Raw genomic sequence first — 18,105 nt, 5'->3', positions numbered from 1 at the left:
GACATATACAACCGCAATTGCTGAATATACTATTAACATAATCTTGATATATTTACCGTAGATTAACAACTCTTTATTTATGCATTAGAGCGCACAATATTCACTATGCACCTGTTTTAAAATAAAACTCGCTCAATCAGCATCACACACGCACACGCACACGCACACGCATTGACAACCCAATCGACCTAGGCCTCCCTTGATAGCTCATAACATTCGCAAGTAGACAACAATTTTGTTTTTGTTTTGGTGCATATGATCGACCATGAAACCGACTCAAGGCCAAGACCCCACCCACAAGAAGATCCTTTTGACCTCCCTCTCGGCCATGGTAGCCGAGTCAACCACCTTTCCAATCGACATAACCAAGACCAGACTCCAACTCCACGCCTCCTCCGCCGCAACAAACGCCTTCAAAGTGGCTATTAACATTGTAAGAAACGAGGGTTTTCTGGGTTTATACCAAGGTTTATCCCCTGCTATTATTCGCCACCTCTTCTACACTCCTATTAGAATTGTGGGTTATGAACATTTGAGAAATGCTGTTCTTGTTGCTCAGAATCAACGTTCTGAAGCTGTTTCTGGGTCTCTTTCTCTCTCCTCCAAAGCCCTTGTTGGAGGTTTATCTGGGGTTATTGCTCAGGTATAAATTTTTATACATTCTTGCTTTTTAAAAAAAATTACTTATCTTGTTTGATTGAGTTGGTTAATGATCTGGGTTTGAGAGGATTTTTACAATTTTTGTTAAGCTATATGATGTTTTTATCTATTGTGTGTTTTTAGTGGTGAAATTTGAGCTTCTTTTGAAAGGGATTTAGTGGATTTTCCCCTAATTTTGTACATAAATTTTTGGTTTTAATATAATGCTTGCTTACTTAACAAAAACAACAACAAAAGGCGGAATTTTTGGGCAACTTGTATGATTTGAGTAATAGTTATGTGACGGTGTTGTTTGATTTTTCTGTAATGTGTTCAAGAGTGGTGTTGGAATGATGAGATAGAATTGCAATTTGGAAATGGGAGGAATAAAAAAAAATTATATTGGAGAAAATGATGAATAACTTGTGTGATTTGGGTTGGTAATTTTGGGTGATAGTATTTTTTCTTTTTTGAATTGTCTGTAGTTAATCAATTCACAGTGAGGAAGTTAAGATAGCAGTTGTATTGTGGAGGGTGTTGTACTCAAATTAAAAACATATGGATTTTGTTTCTGAAGGATTCGAGAGCAAAACACAAATTCAAGGAGAATATTGCCCTTGGGTAGGCTGTTGATCCATGAAAACATTTCATCAGTGTTCCTGTATTTCATTTGTTGATTTGCTCTGCTTTATAGGTGTATGGAAGTCATCTTCTGCTCACTGTATTACATTTCTTCTAAATATTGCCTTTCAAATGAGTCTAAGTTCATCTAGCTATTATCCCCACCAATGACTTCCTCTTATGTCAGTAATTATTTCTAATGTTTATTAAACAATGGCTACCGCGTATAAGTGTATAACCAATGAATTATTTGGGACCTAGGTATGAGTATAGTTTTTACCTATAGCTTCCATGATGGTTGATAAGAGTTACTGTTTGTATTGATTTGGAAGGAGCATGCCAACCAAGTGAGACTTTCATCTTAGGATGCTAAATGATTCAATAACTTCTTTGGGATCATGAAGTGTGGTGCTGATTGTTTGAGAAAGGACAACGTGATGGACCAGATTTGCAAATCTAATCCTGTGTTTGGCTCGAAACCATAAAAAGGGAGAGAGAGAGAGGGGGGGGGGGGGGTGGGTGGGTGGGTAAGGGAAAGAAGTTTGAGGAAGGGAATGAGCTTGCATTTTCCTTCTACAACTTTCAACATTGGAAGAATTTGGTTTTTTATCGACCGAGAAGCTTTCTTATTGTGGTTTTTATAAAGATTGATTATAGGAGTAGAAATGTCATTTTTTTTCTATGATGTTATTGAAACATATAACTATTAAAAATATGTGAGTTTTATATCCTAAATATATTACAGTAGTTCTTTGTATGAATGAAATCAATGAATATAACTTGAATTTTTGGAATGAGTGCCTCGCTTTGCCTCGACAATTGCCTTAGCCTCTTGTGTACATCGTAGGTGTTTTCTTGCTCAAGTTAATTTCAAAATTTTTGGTGGGGTGCGGCTTAGTTTAGTTGGATTAAGTGGCATAACAATTTTTGACCTCAAAGTAATGAAAGCATTCATCTAAGGTGGTCAATTAAGAATGAATGGAGCATGCACTACCTACGTAACTGTAAAAAGCTTAATAATGAATCTGTGGTTGCCATGGTTAATGAACTAGATTAATTCAACATGATGATGATCAGAAAGTTGCAGACTTTTGGAGTTCTGTTATCATGTGTCACTGGTGTTTTCCTGCACATGTTGAATTAGAAGACATAATTTAGTGAAGGAATGCTTAGAAATACGAAGTATGTACTCTTGGATTTGGTCTCTTATTGTGCTGCTTTTGTTCATTTCTTCTGCCTCTACATGATGGCTTTTCCAGAAGAAGTTTCCTTGTAAAACTTTTACTGTATGTGATTGCTTCTGGACTTGACTGGATCATAAATATTTATACGCTTTGGGAACTAACAAGTTCATCAGACACAATTTCAAAGTTATGGTACTTTGAATATTGCATACAAAAAAGATATGCTGGAGATGCTTTTCTCTTCTACACAGAACGAGTTTGGTTTACATGACAGCTCTTAGGTTTAAAGGGCTTTAGATGTCATCAGAATACCGGTTGAAGTTCAAAATCTGAAGCTCAGTGCTTAGGACTAAACCTAGATAACTTTTGCTGCTGTTTGTCACTTGGTGACTCACTGAAGACTTATCTTGAGCAAGTATTAAATTTAAGAATTTAGTTTCGATGAAATTCAACACATGCAAACTTGTGACCTGTGAGCTGATTGCTTAATTTCTTTGTTGTTGTCTCTTATTTATGTTTTCATAATCTTTCAACATCGTTGTTCATGCCCCTAGGTGTGCAGGTAGTTGCAAGCCCAGCTGATCTAGTTAAGGTTAGAATGCAAGCAGATGGTCGTCTAATCTGTCAAGGTCTGCAGCCCAGATACTCTGGTCCTGTTGATGCTTTTAGCAAGATCATTTCTACAGAGGGTTTCTTTGGACTTTGGAAAGGGGTTGTCCCGAACATGCAAAGAGCATTTTTGGTCAACATGGGGGAATTGGCATGCTATGATCATGCAAAACACTTTGTTATTAGGAATGAGATAGCTGATGACAATATATATGCTCATACTCTAGCTTCTATCATGTCGGGCCTCGCAGCTACAACCTTGAGCTGTCCAGCTGATGTAGTAAAGACTAGAATGATGAATCAAGCAGCGAGTGAGGATGGTAAACTGATGTACAGAAATTCTTGTGATTGTTTGGTGAAGACAGTAAGGCTTGAAGGACCAAAGGCATTATGGAAGGGGTTCTTTCCCACGTGGGCGAGGCTTGGTCCCTGGCAGTTTATGTTTTGGGTCTCATACGAGAAATTCAGGCAGATTGCAGGTCTCTCTTCTTTCTGATGTTTAGTCTTCCATAAATTTTGACAAGTTTCTTATGTAATAAATTCTTCTGATTTTTTTTTTTTTATGAAGACAGTCTGTATTCTGAGGAAATTAGGCATTGCTTCCTTGATTTTAGTCCTGTCAAGTGCCAAACATAATTTATACAATAAATTCTTTCGTGTTGAGACCCTTTTGATTCATGTTTGATTGCATAGAGTTCCCAAGTGTCTAGAGCGTTTTATTGTTTCTTAATCGAGATTTGAACGATGGGTTCTAACCTAGTTATTAGATTCTAAACTAGCGGATATGAGATTGACACTTTCATAAGTTGACAAATAAATTGTCATGTAAGAACCTCGTTATTATAGTATTAAGTTGACAAATAAATTGTCATGTATTAGAAAGCACAAAAATTAATAACGCAGCTCATAAGTTAGACCATGAATTTTTTACATCAAATATTCAGCTAAATGCATATAATTTGGGATTTCTATCACACAATTCACATTAACCCTATTTACTAATCATAAATGAAACCCTGTCCATCTTTTAAAACTTGTATAATCACTTCCTTGAGAAACAGCCAACCCAATTCCAGTCCTACCATGTACACCAAGTCCAGTATAATACAACCTCCATTGATCATCATTTCCATCCATTTGAACCAAACATGGAGATCCAACTCCATTGCTATCCCATCCATCCTCCGACACCGCCATCAAAACCGCCTTGTCGCTCACTGGCCTCCAATCAGTCAATCCATCCTCCGATACCGCCAGCCCAATACTACTCCTCCCATCCCTGGCAACACCTTCATATGCCATCAAATAATTCCCTGCTTTGTTATTTCTTACCACACTAGCATTCACAACCCCCATTTCATCAAAACACCCCTCACTACTTACCCCTTGTCCTATACTCTTAATCTTGCCTAGCTTCACCCACTTAATCCCATCTCTTGATCTTGCGATACCGATACCGAATTTCTTTTCTTGAGGATCAAAGGAATGATAGTACATTCTCAAATCTCCACTACTATGGAAAACAACATGTGGGGAAGCAATGAACAAAGAGTCCCATTCCCCTTTTGCACCCACATCAAATAACGCTCCACTATGGTGATCACCTTCAATTCTAGCCCAATGTCTTCCATCTTGGCTTATGGCTAACCCTGGCAATGACTTATAAACACTCCCAAACCCGAACTCGAACCCGAACCCAACCCCTTTTACAGCTTCAGTAATTTGGAGACTGTATTCTTGTGGGAATTCCACCTCCTCAGAACACAAACCTGAGTAGTAAAGCCAATAAACAGCCATTGAAGCTCTAACTTTATTACTAGACATGATCATAACTTCACAAGGCCTAACACTTCTTGTATCAAATGCCCACCAATCTTCACCACAAGTCATCACCATCCCAGTTCCGGAACCCGAATCCACAGCTTGCTCTCCCCTCTCCCAATGCACCCCATTGCTTGAAACTGCCAACCCGATCGAACCCAAACCCGATTCTTTATCAGACTTACCATAGTACCACATATACCACCTCTCTTCATCATCACTCAAAAATCTTTTCACAACAGGGGAACCAACTTCAGCACTATCCCAACATCCAGTTTGGCCAAGATCAAAGATTAAGCCCCTAGATGATGATGATGTAGAAGGGTTAGTACTTGAGCTAGAAATGGGTTTGGGTGGGTTTTTTTCCGGGTCAATCTCATTTGGGTTAGAACCAAATTCTACATTGGAATTAGAATTGGGACTTGGATTTTCACCAATTATGTTGGGATTTCTGGAGCAGAGAGAAAGTAAGAGTGAAGGGTATTTCAGGGATTTAGCAAAATGGGGATAAGAAGAAATTATAAAGGTGGGATTTTTAGTGGAAATTGGAGTAGTTAAGTTGAGAGTGTTGTTGCTGGGTTTTGGGAAGTTAATGGCTTTCATGCTGCAAATCAGGTTGGAAATCTTGGAATGATTGATGGATAGTTAAAGAGAGAGAATTGAGGAAGATACAAATAAAGATTAATAGCCACTCAGATTGTGACACATCAGCTTGTCATTGCAGACTGTCAATTATATTTGTGGTTCATGGTGGAGCTGGGGATATTAAGATTTTGGTCATTTCTATAAGCCATTTGGTTTATGTGGAATTGCAAAATCTTCTATCTTTCCCCTTTTAATTTAACTTATCCCAAGTATCAAATAGATGATCGTACAAATTCCAATATTTTAAAGGGACTGCTTGCATTATCTAGTTTAATCAACATATAAAAAAAACTAGTGTGCTTTTATAATAGAGAATTAATTCCAGTTGTTTCAATATACATACAAATGGAGGAATTTTAGACAAACCAAGGCCATATTACATAACAGCATCAAAAAACACTTTTTTTTTTTCCTTTCTCCTGTTTCAGTACTTGAAGGAAGATATAGGCAACTTAGTTGCTCTATAAATTGAAATTAAAGAAAGAAGAAATAAACAACTTTAAAGCTAAAGAATTAAGAACTCTGGCAGCAGTAATACAGGGATATACTAGCACCAAATGGGAGTTCAGGAAAATTCTGATTTATTGGCAATTAGCATCCAATGAGAAAAATTGTAAAAAAATCTGATATTTGTTTTCTAAACTCTATAACTCCATCTCTAAACAAAAATCAATTTGATTTATGATTCTGATTCAGTAAAAGTGATCAAGTGAATAATGTAACAATAATGAAAAACCAAATGCATACGAATGGAGCAAAAGCAAAGGTGCAAACTCTTGGCAAGATAAAGCAAGGCCGCTCTAGTTTTTGATTGATTCAAATTACTTTTTCAAGGACTAAACGCCTCGTCCTCCAAACCTTTCCCGCATATCAGCAGCTCTTTCTTCTTTTAGCTTCTTAGCTATCTCTAGTATATGAGGATTGAAAAATCGGTCACGGACATGAGGTCGCTCCTCTGCCTGTATCTCCTTAATAGCACTCGGATATGGATTAGGAGGTGGTTTTGTCCCCTGAATATGAGCTATTTGCCTTAAACGCTTGTAAGCCTGCCTTTTGGATTTCTTCTCTCCTCGATATTCCATCTGGAGCAAATAGTAAAGTTAGCTTATAAGATCAAAAAAGATAATGAAGGCAGAAGTGCTATGTCCCTCCACAGATAATAGGTCATATTTTACTTTAAAGTGAAACATACCAACTTTGACTGCAAAATTGTCAAAATTGATATTGTGTTTGTGGATGGGATGCAGAAATTTTACAGTGGAATGACAAAATTAATGGCCAAAGTTGATTTTATTTTAGCACAAAACTCAATTGTAGCCTTATTATTAAGGGTAGAAGTAGAACTATGGAGATAATTGAGAAGTATATGGTATGAAGGACTGAAACATATAAAGAGATTAAAAACTATATATACAGTCTCTCATACATCAGCTACGGCCAACGCTTGTTCCTCTCTTACTCCTTGCTCCTTCAATTCGAGCACTCGCCCAGCAAAAATACGGGCTGGAACAGGACTGAAACCATTAAACCTGCTCAAAATGAAGAAAAGTCATAAACCAAACCAACAAAACTGTCTCATAATAGAACATAGCTGGTCTTGGTGTTTTATCATTTGCTTGATTCTGCCAAGCAGTAAACATTGCATTGGAGTATCATTAACAATACTCAGCTAAAAGTCTACATACTGAAAATGAAGATTCAAGCACAAACAACTTCACAGCCAACAACTACGTCAATGAGTATCATTCACCACTCACATATACAACTGATCATGTTATAGTATCTGATGTCAAAATTCATAATAAAATATTTAGAAACACAACATCTGTAATTTTTTTTTCTATGATAAATTCATTACACATTCAAGTGCTTGAACATAATACAAACACATTAGCTTGGTTTGGACAACAAAAACTAGGCTCCATGACCATATCTAATAAACAGTACAAAGAAGAAAAATTAAAGTTATGGAAAAAGACATACTTGATAGGATCTTCATATTTTGACTCTGGATGCTTCTGATAGAATTTATTTACATAAACATCCTCAGGAAGGCTGATCGGCTTCACTTTTCCATCAGAACGAGGGAAAACAACAGGAGGGGCCCTAGAAAGCACAACTGAGAGCAATCAAATTTCAAACAATATAGAATAATTTGAAAAGACGACGACTTTAAATTTATAGATTGAGCATGAAGTAGATATCAAATACTAGAAACATGAGGAGGCCAGCACATCATACACTAGAAGAGTGGACAATCAAAACTCCAAATTATATTTTCTGAACCCGAAGATTATAAGTAGTCATGTTTTACAGGGAACATTCATGAAGCACAATTTACGGATAACGGATTGACCCCCCAAGTGATTTTCCATATAGGTTTAAACCTCCAAACACCAAACAGGTAGTGATGGTCGTGTAAATTTGAATACTGATGAAGAACCCTAAGGCAAAACTTATTATAGGTATTTCATCAATCATCATATATAACTTTCCCCAGCCACTTTCGATTTCGAGAAACTTGAATCAATTCATTCTTAAAGTTCCCTAAACTAAAGCATAGATAAGATAGCAAAGTTTAACCTTTAATACCAAATTCCAAATACAATGAAAATCACCAACACCCATCAATGTGAAAAACCCAAAATTGACAAATGGGTAACAAAGAAATGTATCAATTGATCAAATACCATCTAAAACCAGCAATTAACAAACAAGAAAAGCATTCAAATCACCAGACAACTAGAGAATACTATGAGATTCAATCAATTAATGAATCCAAAAACGGCGAAAATTAAACCTTTATACTACCTAGGGTTTACGAGACTGCAATTTAGCAACAAAATACAGAAAATTAACAATTGGGAAATCAAGAAATGCATCAAAGAACAGAAATTTAACACGAAGCATTAATTTTGAACAAAAAAAGGGGAAGGAGAAACTAACTTTTGCATGGGTTTAAGCCAAAGGGGCTCAGATTTAGCGAGACCCTTAACCAGCTTTCTGGTTTTAGTGAGAAGATCACCCTTCATGAACGACATTCTCGTCTTCGACTTTCTCTCTCCTCACTTGGGCACTTCTTTCAACTGCTGTCTCCCTCTCTTTCACCGGATCTTGCTTTGTCTTCGTAAATGGTTAACCACTTAACCCAGATAATCGATTTGAGCCTATGCAGGTACGGGTTGAGTTTGAAACTTTGATTCGGGTATGGTCGTACACTCGTCTGGATCTGAGTCTGGTTCGATAAAATACCCTTTCATGGTTCAGCCCATTATAATCATCATAAAGTACGGGTTTACTCATAATCTGTCTACTCAAGTACAAAACTACTACCTGAAAGTACAATTATTAATAGTTCTCCAATAATTAATGATGCGACTTTTTTCTAATTCTCTCTCTACTTTCTCTCTCTAAGTACTCTCTATCTGGAAAGTACATTCGCTAACGTAAGCATCGAAAGGGTTATCCCGGGTCACACCCCCGGGGTAGCTAACCTTCCTTGTTTTGCAGGTCGTACCTTCAAACGTGCAAGCGGAGCCCTTAGACTTACTAGCCAAGAGGAGCTAAAAGGATACCCAAGCATTCAGACAATAGCCTTAGGACATTTTGATATACCTTATAATACTATAAGACTCTCGGGAGCATTATGTTCCTAGAAACAAAGAGGTAGTATAGATGAATAGTCACTGCATCTATCAATTTGGGATATCTTTGTCTTTTTATCAACATTATTTATTTAATCCGAAAAAAGATGGTTGATTTACAAAATCAATTGATTGAATGGATATCCCTCATCTGGGTCTGGATTACCCAATTCTACTATCTTTAATTTTTAACCGTATCGGTTTGAGTGTTTAATGACATGGCGCTATAGTTTTAGGAAAGTGAGAAAAATAGAGTAAATACTCTTATCATGTAATGAGATTTGTTGGAGATCTACATTTTTTCAAGGGTAATGGCTAATGGAAAATACTTATAGTTAATTACTTTTTTTTTTTCTTTTCTTTGTGCAAGAGAGGTGTGTTAGGAATGAAGGATTGAGGAGAGAAAAAGGAAGAGAGGTTTTGAGGAATCGAGAGGAGAGTAATGGTAGGTGGTCGTGGTGGCGGGAGAAAAGAGAAAGGCAGGTCGTGGTGGTTGTTGTGATGAGGAGTGAGGATGATATAGTTAGGTTTTGCTAACGTCCATCTATATAAAAAACATTGCAAAAGGGTATGATTTGTCCTCTCACTTTTGACTTTCATGTAATCTGTAATTTTAGATATCTTTATATATATAAAGATATATTAGATAGCTTTAATCATATTTAGTTTTATTTCGAGTTTAGATCATTATTAGGTTAGGTCAAATAGGTTGTCGATCAATATCCATTCGGGTCGGTAACAAGTTCTAACAAGTTATAATCGATTTTAGGTTCTAAACAAGTCGATTACTAATCGGGTTCAGATCATAGTCAAGTCGAGTGAAATCGGTTTTTGGTTAATATCAAGTTGATCACATGTTCGGGTTCAGGTCATAAAGTATCAGCTTTATTATTTATTAGTTAATGGCAGGTATGTTTCAGTTCAGGTTACATGTAATTGTTTTCACTTATTTTTTGAGTACGGATCGGATACAATTAGGTCAGTTTTTCGGGTCAAGTTGGGTCAGATTTTGACAGCTCTACTCACAACTTCGCAAGTGAGGGTAATAACTAACTAAGGCATGTTCATTTCAGCTTAATTTCAATTTAGTTCAGTTCAGTTCATTTCAATTCAATTCAGCTCCTAATTTCCTTCTCTCATAAAACAATACAAGAAATAGGCCGATTTCCGACGGAAGTGCTCCGACGGACACGAAAATCCGTCGCAAACTGCGAAATTTCCGACGGATTTCAAACAGTTCCGACGGAATTTTCGAAGGAAAGTATATTCCGACGGAAAATTTCGTCGGAAATAAAATAATTTCCGACGAATTTAAATCCGTCGGAAATTTCCGACGGAATTTTCCGTCGCAAAGGCATCTGACTAAATTTTTTTTAAGAAAAGAAAACTTTGTATAAAAAGCTAACCCTAACCCATTACCCTTCATTTCAGCTCCCCTTTCTCTCTTCTCTCGCCGCACCCTACTCCATCTCTCTCTTCTCTTTATCTCTCCTCTCTCTCTTCTCTTCAATCTCCCTCTCTTCTCTTTATCTCTCCTCTCCTTCGCTACTCCCTCTCCTCTCCTACTCCTTCTACTCTTTTTTTTCTTCTTCGCTATTAAATTCCGGCAAAGCTAGCCTTCAAAGCATCCCGATTTATTTTCTGACCAAGCTCCGACGTGTTTTTTTTTTATATCGAATTTATGGTTTTAAGGTCAAGTTCGACCATGGAAATGCTATATCTAGCGTTTCCATAGTCGAATTTGGCCTTATATAACCAATTTCAAGACTAATTTCGGTTGTTGTGGTTGAATCGTTGTGGTAAGTCCATAAGTGTAGTACATCTACAATTTTTTTTTATCTTTTGTTTTTAATTTTTTTGTTCTGAATTTTTATCTTTTTTTTTGTCCTGTTTTCATTTTTTTTTTTCGGGTTACTAGGTGTTGGGTTGGGATTTTATTTTTTTGGGTGTTGAGTGTTTGGGTTGGGATTTTATTATTATTTTTTTGTTGTCCTGTTTTCATTTTTTTCGGGTTTCTGGGTGTTGGGGTTGGGTGTTGGGGTTGGGTGTTGAGTGTTGGGATTTTATTATTTTTTTTCTTTTTGTTTATTTAATTTTTGGTTTGTGATGGTTTGTTTTGGTGGTGGCGGTGGTGGTTGTTGGTGGGTGGTGGGGGTGGTTTGTTTAGTGTGGTGGTAGATCTAGGCTCGTTTGTGTGGGTTAGGGTTAGGTTGGTAAGGGTTTTGGTGGTTGTGGGCAGTGGAACGGCCGAACGGGTTAAGGGGCTGGTGGTTAGAGATGGGTGATACGCCGTGCCGGTGGTGGCGCGGCGTATTTTTTTTATTTCGTAAAAACAGTTTCCGACGAATTTTCCTGATGCTGAAAAACCTCTTTCGACGGAAAATTCCGTCGGAAATTTTGTCGGAAAAGTGTTTCCGACGGAAATTCCGTCGGAAGAAGAAAATTTTCCTACAAAGTCTTTTCCGACAAACGGTTGCGACGAAATTCTGTCGAAAACGGGTTTTCCGACGGATTTTGGGGTGGTTTCGACGGAATTTTTCCGTCGGAAATGAGCCTTTTTCTAGTAGTGAAATATTCATTTCAACTTTATTCAGTTCACTTCAGTTCAACTCCGATCGGTTTAGTTTAGTTAAGCTCAGTTCAGTAATTGTGAACAGGCCCTAACTACCGTTGTCATTTCCCGACAATTCCTCTTTTTTTGGTGTTCTACCCGGTTCACCCTGTTGGGCTAATTCGGATTCGGGGATCAATTATGGGTGGTTAGGTTCCAGTCCCCTCCCAATTGTTGTTGCGGGGGATCGAACACAGGTCCTCCCTACCAAGTGTACCCGACAATTCCTCTTTCACATGGCAATGTTCATCTTAGACGAGTCACTTTTCTTTCCTCAATTGCTGACTTTTTTATGCTGCTCTAATAAAAAAAAAAAAAGAAATAGAGATTATATGGTGACTCAGCCTAGATGATTTTGTAGTGTCATTGAGGTACATGAAGTCGTTAATATTGTGTTTTTTTTTTATTAAATTATACGATTTGTATTCATAAAATTTTATTCTACTCTGTATATAAAATGTACAAGTATACTAAAAAAATGTACAAGTTTTTAAAACAAAAAATACAACAACTGATGGTTGAGACCCAGGAATATGTTTTATTAATATTCCACCTGAAAGTGGGGGGTGAATGAGATTCGAACTCGTGACCTTTATGTCACGCTGGCTCCGATACCATGTTAATGGACCATCTCAACCAAAAGCTTAAACTGATGGTTGAGGCCCAGGAATATGTTTTTATACTCTATCATGAAATTTATTGCGTAGATTGGAGTTATTATGCCAGTGCTAGCTGCAGCAGCCGCAAGGGTAGGTGAGACAAAACAAATCTTGCTTACTCGTCAAAATTCCATTTTTTTTTTTAAAATGAAAAGATAAACAAGAAGTTAGGATAATCTTCTCTCAACACTATACCCTAACTTATGCTGCTCTATTACCCTCTCAATAAATGTAGCGTGAAAATTTGGATATAGGTCATCTTATCCTTTTATTAAATAAAAACTTTTGATGTATGAGCATTTTATATATAATAACCTGAAACTTTAGAGAAGTGAGAAGTGTTATTAGAGCTATTTTAATAAATATAGCAAAGGTAGAAACCATTAGTGTATATTTTTCAGAAAAGTATATATTAATCCCATCAGATCCCATTAATCTTTCCAAAAATATAAATAGTTGGTATTAACTTAATTTGAGATGCAAAATCAAGTTGTGATTGAGTACCAAAGTCAAGATTTGGAATGTTGAAGAGTTAATCTACCATACGCATGAAACTCATTGAGACCATAAAGAAAACAAATGAAAACGAATGTGGTTGAGTACACTTTAAATTATTGCCAATTTGACGTGTAGGCCAAGCTAGAAAATTTAGTACTCCCCCGTCCCAATATATAGTTCATATTTGTGTTTTTTCACGGTATTTAAATGCCAATTTTGTGGTTTTTCTGATTACTTGTGTTGAAAAGTAAAAAAGGTGACGCATGTGATGATCATTTCGGAGCACCTTTCTGAGGCTCATTTCTGATCTGCTCATTTAACAAAATTACATAAAACTATATATACGGTAAGTGTAGCCCTAAAACTGGGAAGGAAAAAAAAGAAAAGACATTTCTCTGAGTCCAATGAAATAATATTACACTTTGCTAAATATTTGAGCTGGTATAGTTAAAATTTTATACTACGTACTATATATATTCATAAGACAACATTGTTCTAAAGTTCTTCTTTAACTTCTTGTTAGTTGATAAATAGTTCAGAAAATTTAATATGATGTGAAATATTTATGTTAATCAGGTGTAAGTAGTATTAACCATTGAGCTGAGGCAGGGCAATACTATTACTGTGATATTGGTGAAAATGGAGAATGAGCGCGAAGTTCCCCTATTGAAGAAGGTGTATTATGAGGATTGTCCTGGATGTAAGATTGAAAAACGAAAAGATACTGATGATAGCATACCTTGGAAAACACTGGCTAGCATTTGGATCATTGTGCTTTGCACTGGTATGAGATTGACTGTTAGAATGAATTCATTTTATGGCTTTCTTATAGGTTGCAATTAGCAGTTTTCTGAATGATTGAATCATGGGAAGTTGTTGTTATTATTCTCTTTGCTATAACTATGATAGAACTCAGGACTAATGAGTAATGACACATGCATAATCGTTTTTTCTTATACTCTTTGCTGGCTTGTTCCATGCTATTGGCCTGGCTTGCCACCAATTGTATTGTCTCGAATATGTTATTACTGAAAATTCTGTCTTTTACGTGCAGCTCTGCCAAGTTCATCGCTTTTCCCATTCCTTTACTTCATGGTAATTAAGAAATGAATGTTGCTAAATTTTATGTTAATTGTACACAGATTAACAGAACCAACCATGAGCTCACAATATTATATATATATATATATATATATATATATATATATATATATATATATATATACATGTGCAGATTAGAGATTTTCATATAGCTGAGCAAGAGGGAGATGTGGGATATTATGCAGGTTTTGTTGGTGAGATATCTTTTTCTTTTTTCTTTTGCATATTATGTCAATAATTGTTCTTTATTCAGATTATTTTCATAAGAAGATAAAGAATTGATCCTTCATGGTGTCTATTTTATGTCAAAGGATCTGCTTACATGTTTGGACGGGCAATGACTTCTGTCATTTGGGGGAAACTTGCTGATCGTTATGGTCGGAAGCCTATTATCATCATAGGAACAATAGCTGTGTTAGTAACCAATTATTTCCATTTCTACTCTCATTTCTATTTCACCTGATTCAATAATAATGCAAGTCGTTATTTATTGTTGTGCTCATTGTCACATTTCAGGGTGATTTTCAATACTATGTTTGGTCTGAGTGTAAACTTTTGGATGGCAGTCTTAGCAAGATTTCTTTTAGGAAGTTTGTGTGGAATACTTGGGCCTGCTAAGGTAAGGCTAGCCTGCTGTTTTGCATAAAGATCTTTCCACGACTTACTCTGTGCTTGACTGTGTATTGTGGATTTTATTTTCCTTTCTCAAATGTTAATCACTTCCTGTTCTTGTAACAAGGTTAGTATTTTTTTTTTACTTATGAGCAGGCTTATGTATCAGAGGTTTGTCGGGAAGAACATCAGGCTGTAGCCATGTCCATGGTAAGCTTCTTGAGCCAATTCCTGCACCAACTAAGTAATTTAGGGACAAATCTGTTAAACAAGTTACTTTGTACAGATTACTACAGCCTGGGGTATAGGATTGATTATTGGGCCGGCACTTGGAGGTTTACTTTCCCAGGTAAGCTGTCATCTCTTCGTGTATTGTTGAATCACAGATGTTGCTCATGTTAATCTTGTATAACTGATAAGCTATCAGTCTAAGACATTTTCTGAAATCTTCAGCCTGCAGAAAAATACCCTCAGATATTTTCACAGGAGTCATTGTTTGGAAGGTCAGTTTTCGAATGCCTGGGGGCTAATGGCTTTGAATTAAGGTGTTCGCGTCCTCCCTGAATCTGGTTCAGATGTTATTTTGTATTTTTTTTGCTGCAGATTTCCATACTTTTTGCCCTGCCTTGTTACATCTGTATTTGCAGCAGTCAACACTGTTGGTTCATTTTGGCTTCCGGTTAGTCCCTTTATCTGCTGCTCAATAAACCGTTGTTATTTACTCCTATTATTATCTTTAAAGTATAACTTAAGAAATTATTTACTCCTAGTTTAAGTTGAATTGTGAAGTTAAGTTTGTTATGAAAACAAAACTATTCAGTTCTAAGTTCAGCTTTCACAATAGACATGACAAACTGAGTAAATTAACTAGCCGCGTCATTGCACAGGAGTCATTACACATGCACAAATCAAAGAATTTATCAAGGGATGATTCATATGAAGCTTTGGAAGCTGCAAATGAGAAAGAAATTGAAGGACAAGCTGACAAATCTGCGAAAAGCTTATACAGAAATTGGCCTCTGATGTCCTCTATCATTGTGTACTGTATTTTCTCACTTCATGATATGGCTTACACTGAGGTAAGCATTACACTGATCATCTTCATTCTCCTAATATTACTCCGAAAATTCTTGTTCACAAAGATATTCTCATTTCTATAGGTATTCTCATTATGGGCAGTAAGCCCCAGGAAACTTGGAGGATTAAGCTTTTCGTCTGAAGACGTAGGTGTTATTCTTTCTATCACAGGTATACAGATATTGCTCATTGCTTTTGATTTTTCACCTTACTGTACCATCAATCGTTCAAAACATGTTTAGGCCTACGAGTATAATAAATGAATGAATGACTACAATATTGTTTTTGCTTCCATTATTCCTGTCTGCTTTGAAAGGTTTTGGATTGATGGTTTTTCAGCTCATCTTATATCCATACATGAACAAGCTTTTCGGACCAGTCATGTTTGCTCGAATTTGTGGGGTACTATATATATATATATGCTTTTTTGAACCTTGTGATTATTTGTGGTTTTTTTCCAAAACCAATGCGAGTATATGTTATAACATTACCTACATCTTTATCTTGCAGGGGTTGTCAATACCTCTGTTACAAAGTTACCCTTTCCTTGCATTGCTTTCGGGGTTAAGCCTTAGCATCTTGTTAAATTCTGCCTCTATGATCAAGAATTGTTTATCAGTAAGTAAAACTAACAAACTATGTATGTTGACTTGTTTATTTTAGCAACATATGATGAGTAATTTCTAAGTTTATTCTATTTCGTAATCTATGATCAGATATGCATCATCACCAGCATATTTATTCTGCAAAACCAAGCTGTGGTAATAATATACCTTAACCTTCTTGACTGTTCCTTATCATGTAAAGCGATATTACTTGAATGATATGTCTATATATGCAGTTGAGATGAATATTATGTTAACACAGGATCAAGATCAACGTGGAGCTGCTAACGGCCTTTCTATGACCGCCATGTCTCTTTTTAAGGCAATTGGTCCAGCTAGTGGTGGTGCATTGTAAGTGCTTTTGTTTCTTAGTTTGTTTACTGTAACATGCACCACACCACACGCCTTTTCAGTGATTATACTACCGTGTCCTGTTTTCCATTCTTGAGACACCAAATCAAGTAGTTTGATGAAAGCTAAGGTTCCCTTAAGTAGCCTTGAGGACAAAAGAATGCTTGGAGCTGTCCTTTCAGTTTAGTTTTAAGACACTTGATTCTAGTTCAATTCATAATAAAAATGCTTTAATGATTAATCCTTTGTTTGTATGCCGTTGATAGCTCTACACGGTGCTTCTTCTTATACCGTGTTTTTGCTTATGTAATCTCCAGGCTTTCATGGTCAGAGAAGCGTCAAGATGCTTCCTTTCTCCCAGGTACAGTCTAGACTCCAGAGAATTATACCAAGTATTTCTATATAATGCTCAACTGTATGTGCAGTTTTGTTATACTGCTGCTGCATGCCTGCCTGCCTGCATCAATAATCGTCTGTGAATGCCTTCCCTGATCTCTGTGTCTACGTGTAACAAAAAGATTACATTAGGACGGAGAGAGTAGTCAGGGGGAATCAAGGGGGCCGGGGTTGGGGTAGACCATGGCCACCCCCTTGATTTCATATTGGAATTTTCATTCAAATAAATGCATCTATGGTGGATGTCTCGGTTGAGCATTACCTATTTCATGACTGTAAATTTTCTGGTTCAGCCACTGGGAGTTGTTACAGAAATCTAGTTGGTTAGTTGCTCTAGTTTTGTACTGTAAACTAAACTAACAAGGATTTTGGATGGCATTATGCAGGCACACATATGATCTTCTTCCTCCTCAATGTGGTGGAACTCGTAGGTGTGGTGTTAACGTTCAAACCTTTACTAGTTGAACGTAAAGACTAATTACCACAAAGTTACAAACTCTGTCTAAGGAGATAGGAGTAGATATGGAGGAGAGTATGAGAATTGTTCTCTTGGCCGGCTTATACGTGCTGCACTCGAGGTCTATTATATGATGCGATTTGAACTTAAGCTGCAGTGATGCAAGGGTGGATTCAATATGATATAGAACCCCCAACCACGGGGGTGGAAGGGGGGGGGGGGAGATGGAGGGACTAACCATCCTTCCATTTCCTATGTCCTCATCAATTCATATTTTTAGGTTCAAAAATAAAAGGCATATTTGGATGGAATCATACAAGCACACTACACACCTTTAAGGCTTTAATCATTAATATCATTTAATTATCTATTTTGGATAGTTGATATTTTGAACATTTGCATTAATTCTAATCAAACAACTTTTCATTTAATAAAATTGATTGTATTACACTTTCTCTGTTTTATTTTATTTGCAACACAAAACACAACCTTTAGACACGTTTTATAAGGAGTTGATTAAAGTAGGTAAATGAGTGATTTTATCAAAATAACTTTAACATCAAGAATTAAAAAGG

At 36.5% G+C, this 18,105-nt stretch overlaps 4 protein-coding genes across 7 annotated transcripts; 2 read left to right on the top strand and 2 right to left on the bottom strand.

The window, feature by feature from the left end:
- Positions 1-159: 159 nt before the first annotated feature.
- Positions 160-3,716, top strand: LOC145639273 (mitochondrial uncoupling protein 3-like). Its single transcript, XM_081690468.1, has 2 exons — positions 160-643; positions 3,007-3,716. The coding sequence occupies exons 1-2, from the start codon at positions 266-268 to the stop codon at positions 3,547-3,549; spliced, it is 921 nt and encodes a 306-aa protein (XP_081546594.1). The 5' UTR covers positions 160-265; the 3' UTR covers positions 3,550-3,716.
- A 158-nt stretch (positions 3,717-3,874) lies between these two features.
- LOC145639252 (uncharacterized) lies at positions 3,875-5,934 on the bottom strand. Its single transcript, XM_081690440.1, has one exon. It carries the CDS (start codon positions 5,475-5,477, stop codon positions 4,056-4,058), a length of 1,422 nt encoding a protein of 473 aa, XP_081546566.1. The 5' UTR covers positions 5,478-5,934; the 3' UTR covers positions 3,875-4,055.
- Positions 5,935-6,079: 145 nt separating this feature from the next.
- Positions 6,080-8,659, bottom strand: LOC145639282 (uncharacterized). Its single transcript, XM_081690481.1, has 4 exons — positions 8,466-8,659; positions 7,503-7,625; positions 6,946-7,048; positions 6,080-6,601 (listed from the first exon to the last, which is right to left on the bottom strand). The coding sequence occupies exons 1-4, from the start codon at positions 8,558-8,560 to the stop codon at positions 6,356-6,358; spliced, it is 567 nt and encodes a 188-aa protein (XP_081546607.1). The 5' UTR covers positions 8,561-8,659; the 3' UTR covers positions 6,080-6,355.
- Positions 8,660-13,307: 4,648 nt separating this feature from the next.
- Positions 13,308-17,966, top strand: LOC145639234 (protein ZINC INDUCED FACILITATOR-LIKE 1-like). Of its 4 annotated transcripts, none has more exons than XR_014114858.1 (18): positions 13,308-13,372; positions 13,508-13,715; positions 13,986-14,026; positions 14,166-14,226; positions 14,344-14,446; positions 14,549-14,651; positions 14,801-14,854; positions 14,931-14,993; positions 15,098-15,147; positions 15,248-15,323; positions 15,532-15,723; positions 15,805-15,892; positions 16,038-16,123; positions 16,232-16,339; positions 16,438-16,482; positions 16,589-16,858; positions 16,995-17,038; positions 17,460-17,555. XR_014114858.1 is itself a non-coding variant. In XM_081690418.1 (18 exons), the coding sequence occupies exons 2-18, from the start codon at positions 13,571-13,573 to the stop codon at positions 17,549-17,551; spliced, it is 1,440 nt and encodes a 479-aa protein (XP_081546544.1). In that variant the 5' UTR covers positions 13,308-13,372; positions 13,508-13,570; the 3' UTR covers positions 17,552-17,966. The 4 variants fall into 4 exon arrangements, 1 of the variants encoding a protein (XP_081546544.1); XR_014114859.1 differs by having other exon boundaries at positions 16,563-16,858; XM_081690418.1 differs by having other exon boundaries at positions 16,589-16,677; positions 17,460-17,966.
- The last annotated feature ends 139 nt before the right edge of the window (positions 17,967-18,105 follow it).

Source organism: Chenopodium album, chromosome 1, assembly GCF_948465745.1.
Source record: "Chenopodium album chromosome 1, dcCheAlbu1.1, whole genome shotgun sequence".
NCBI lineage: Eukaryota > Viridiplantae > Streptophyta > Magnoliopsida > Caryophyllales > Amaranthaceae > Chenopodium > Chenopodium album.
The sequence above is the reverse complement of the archived record's forward strand: the minus strand, read 5'-3'. Positions and strand labels throughout refer to the sequence as shown.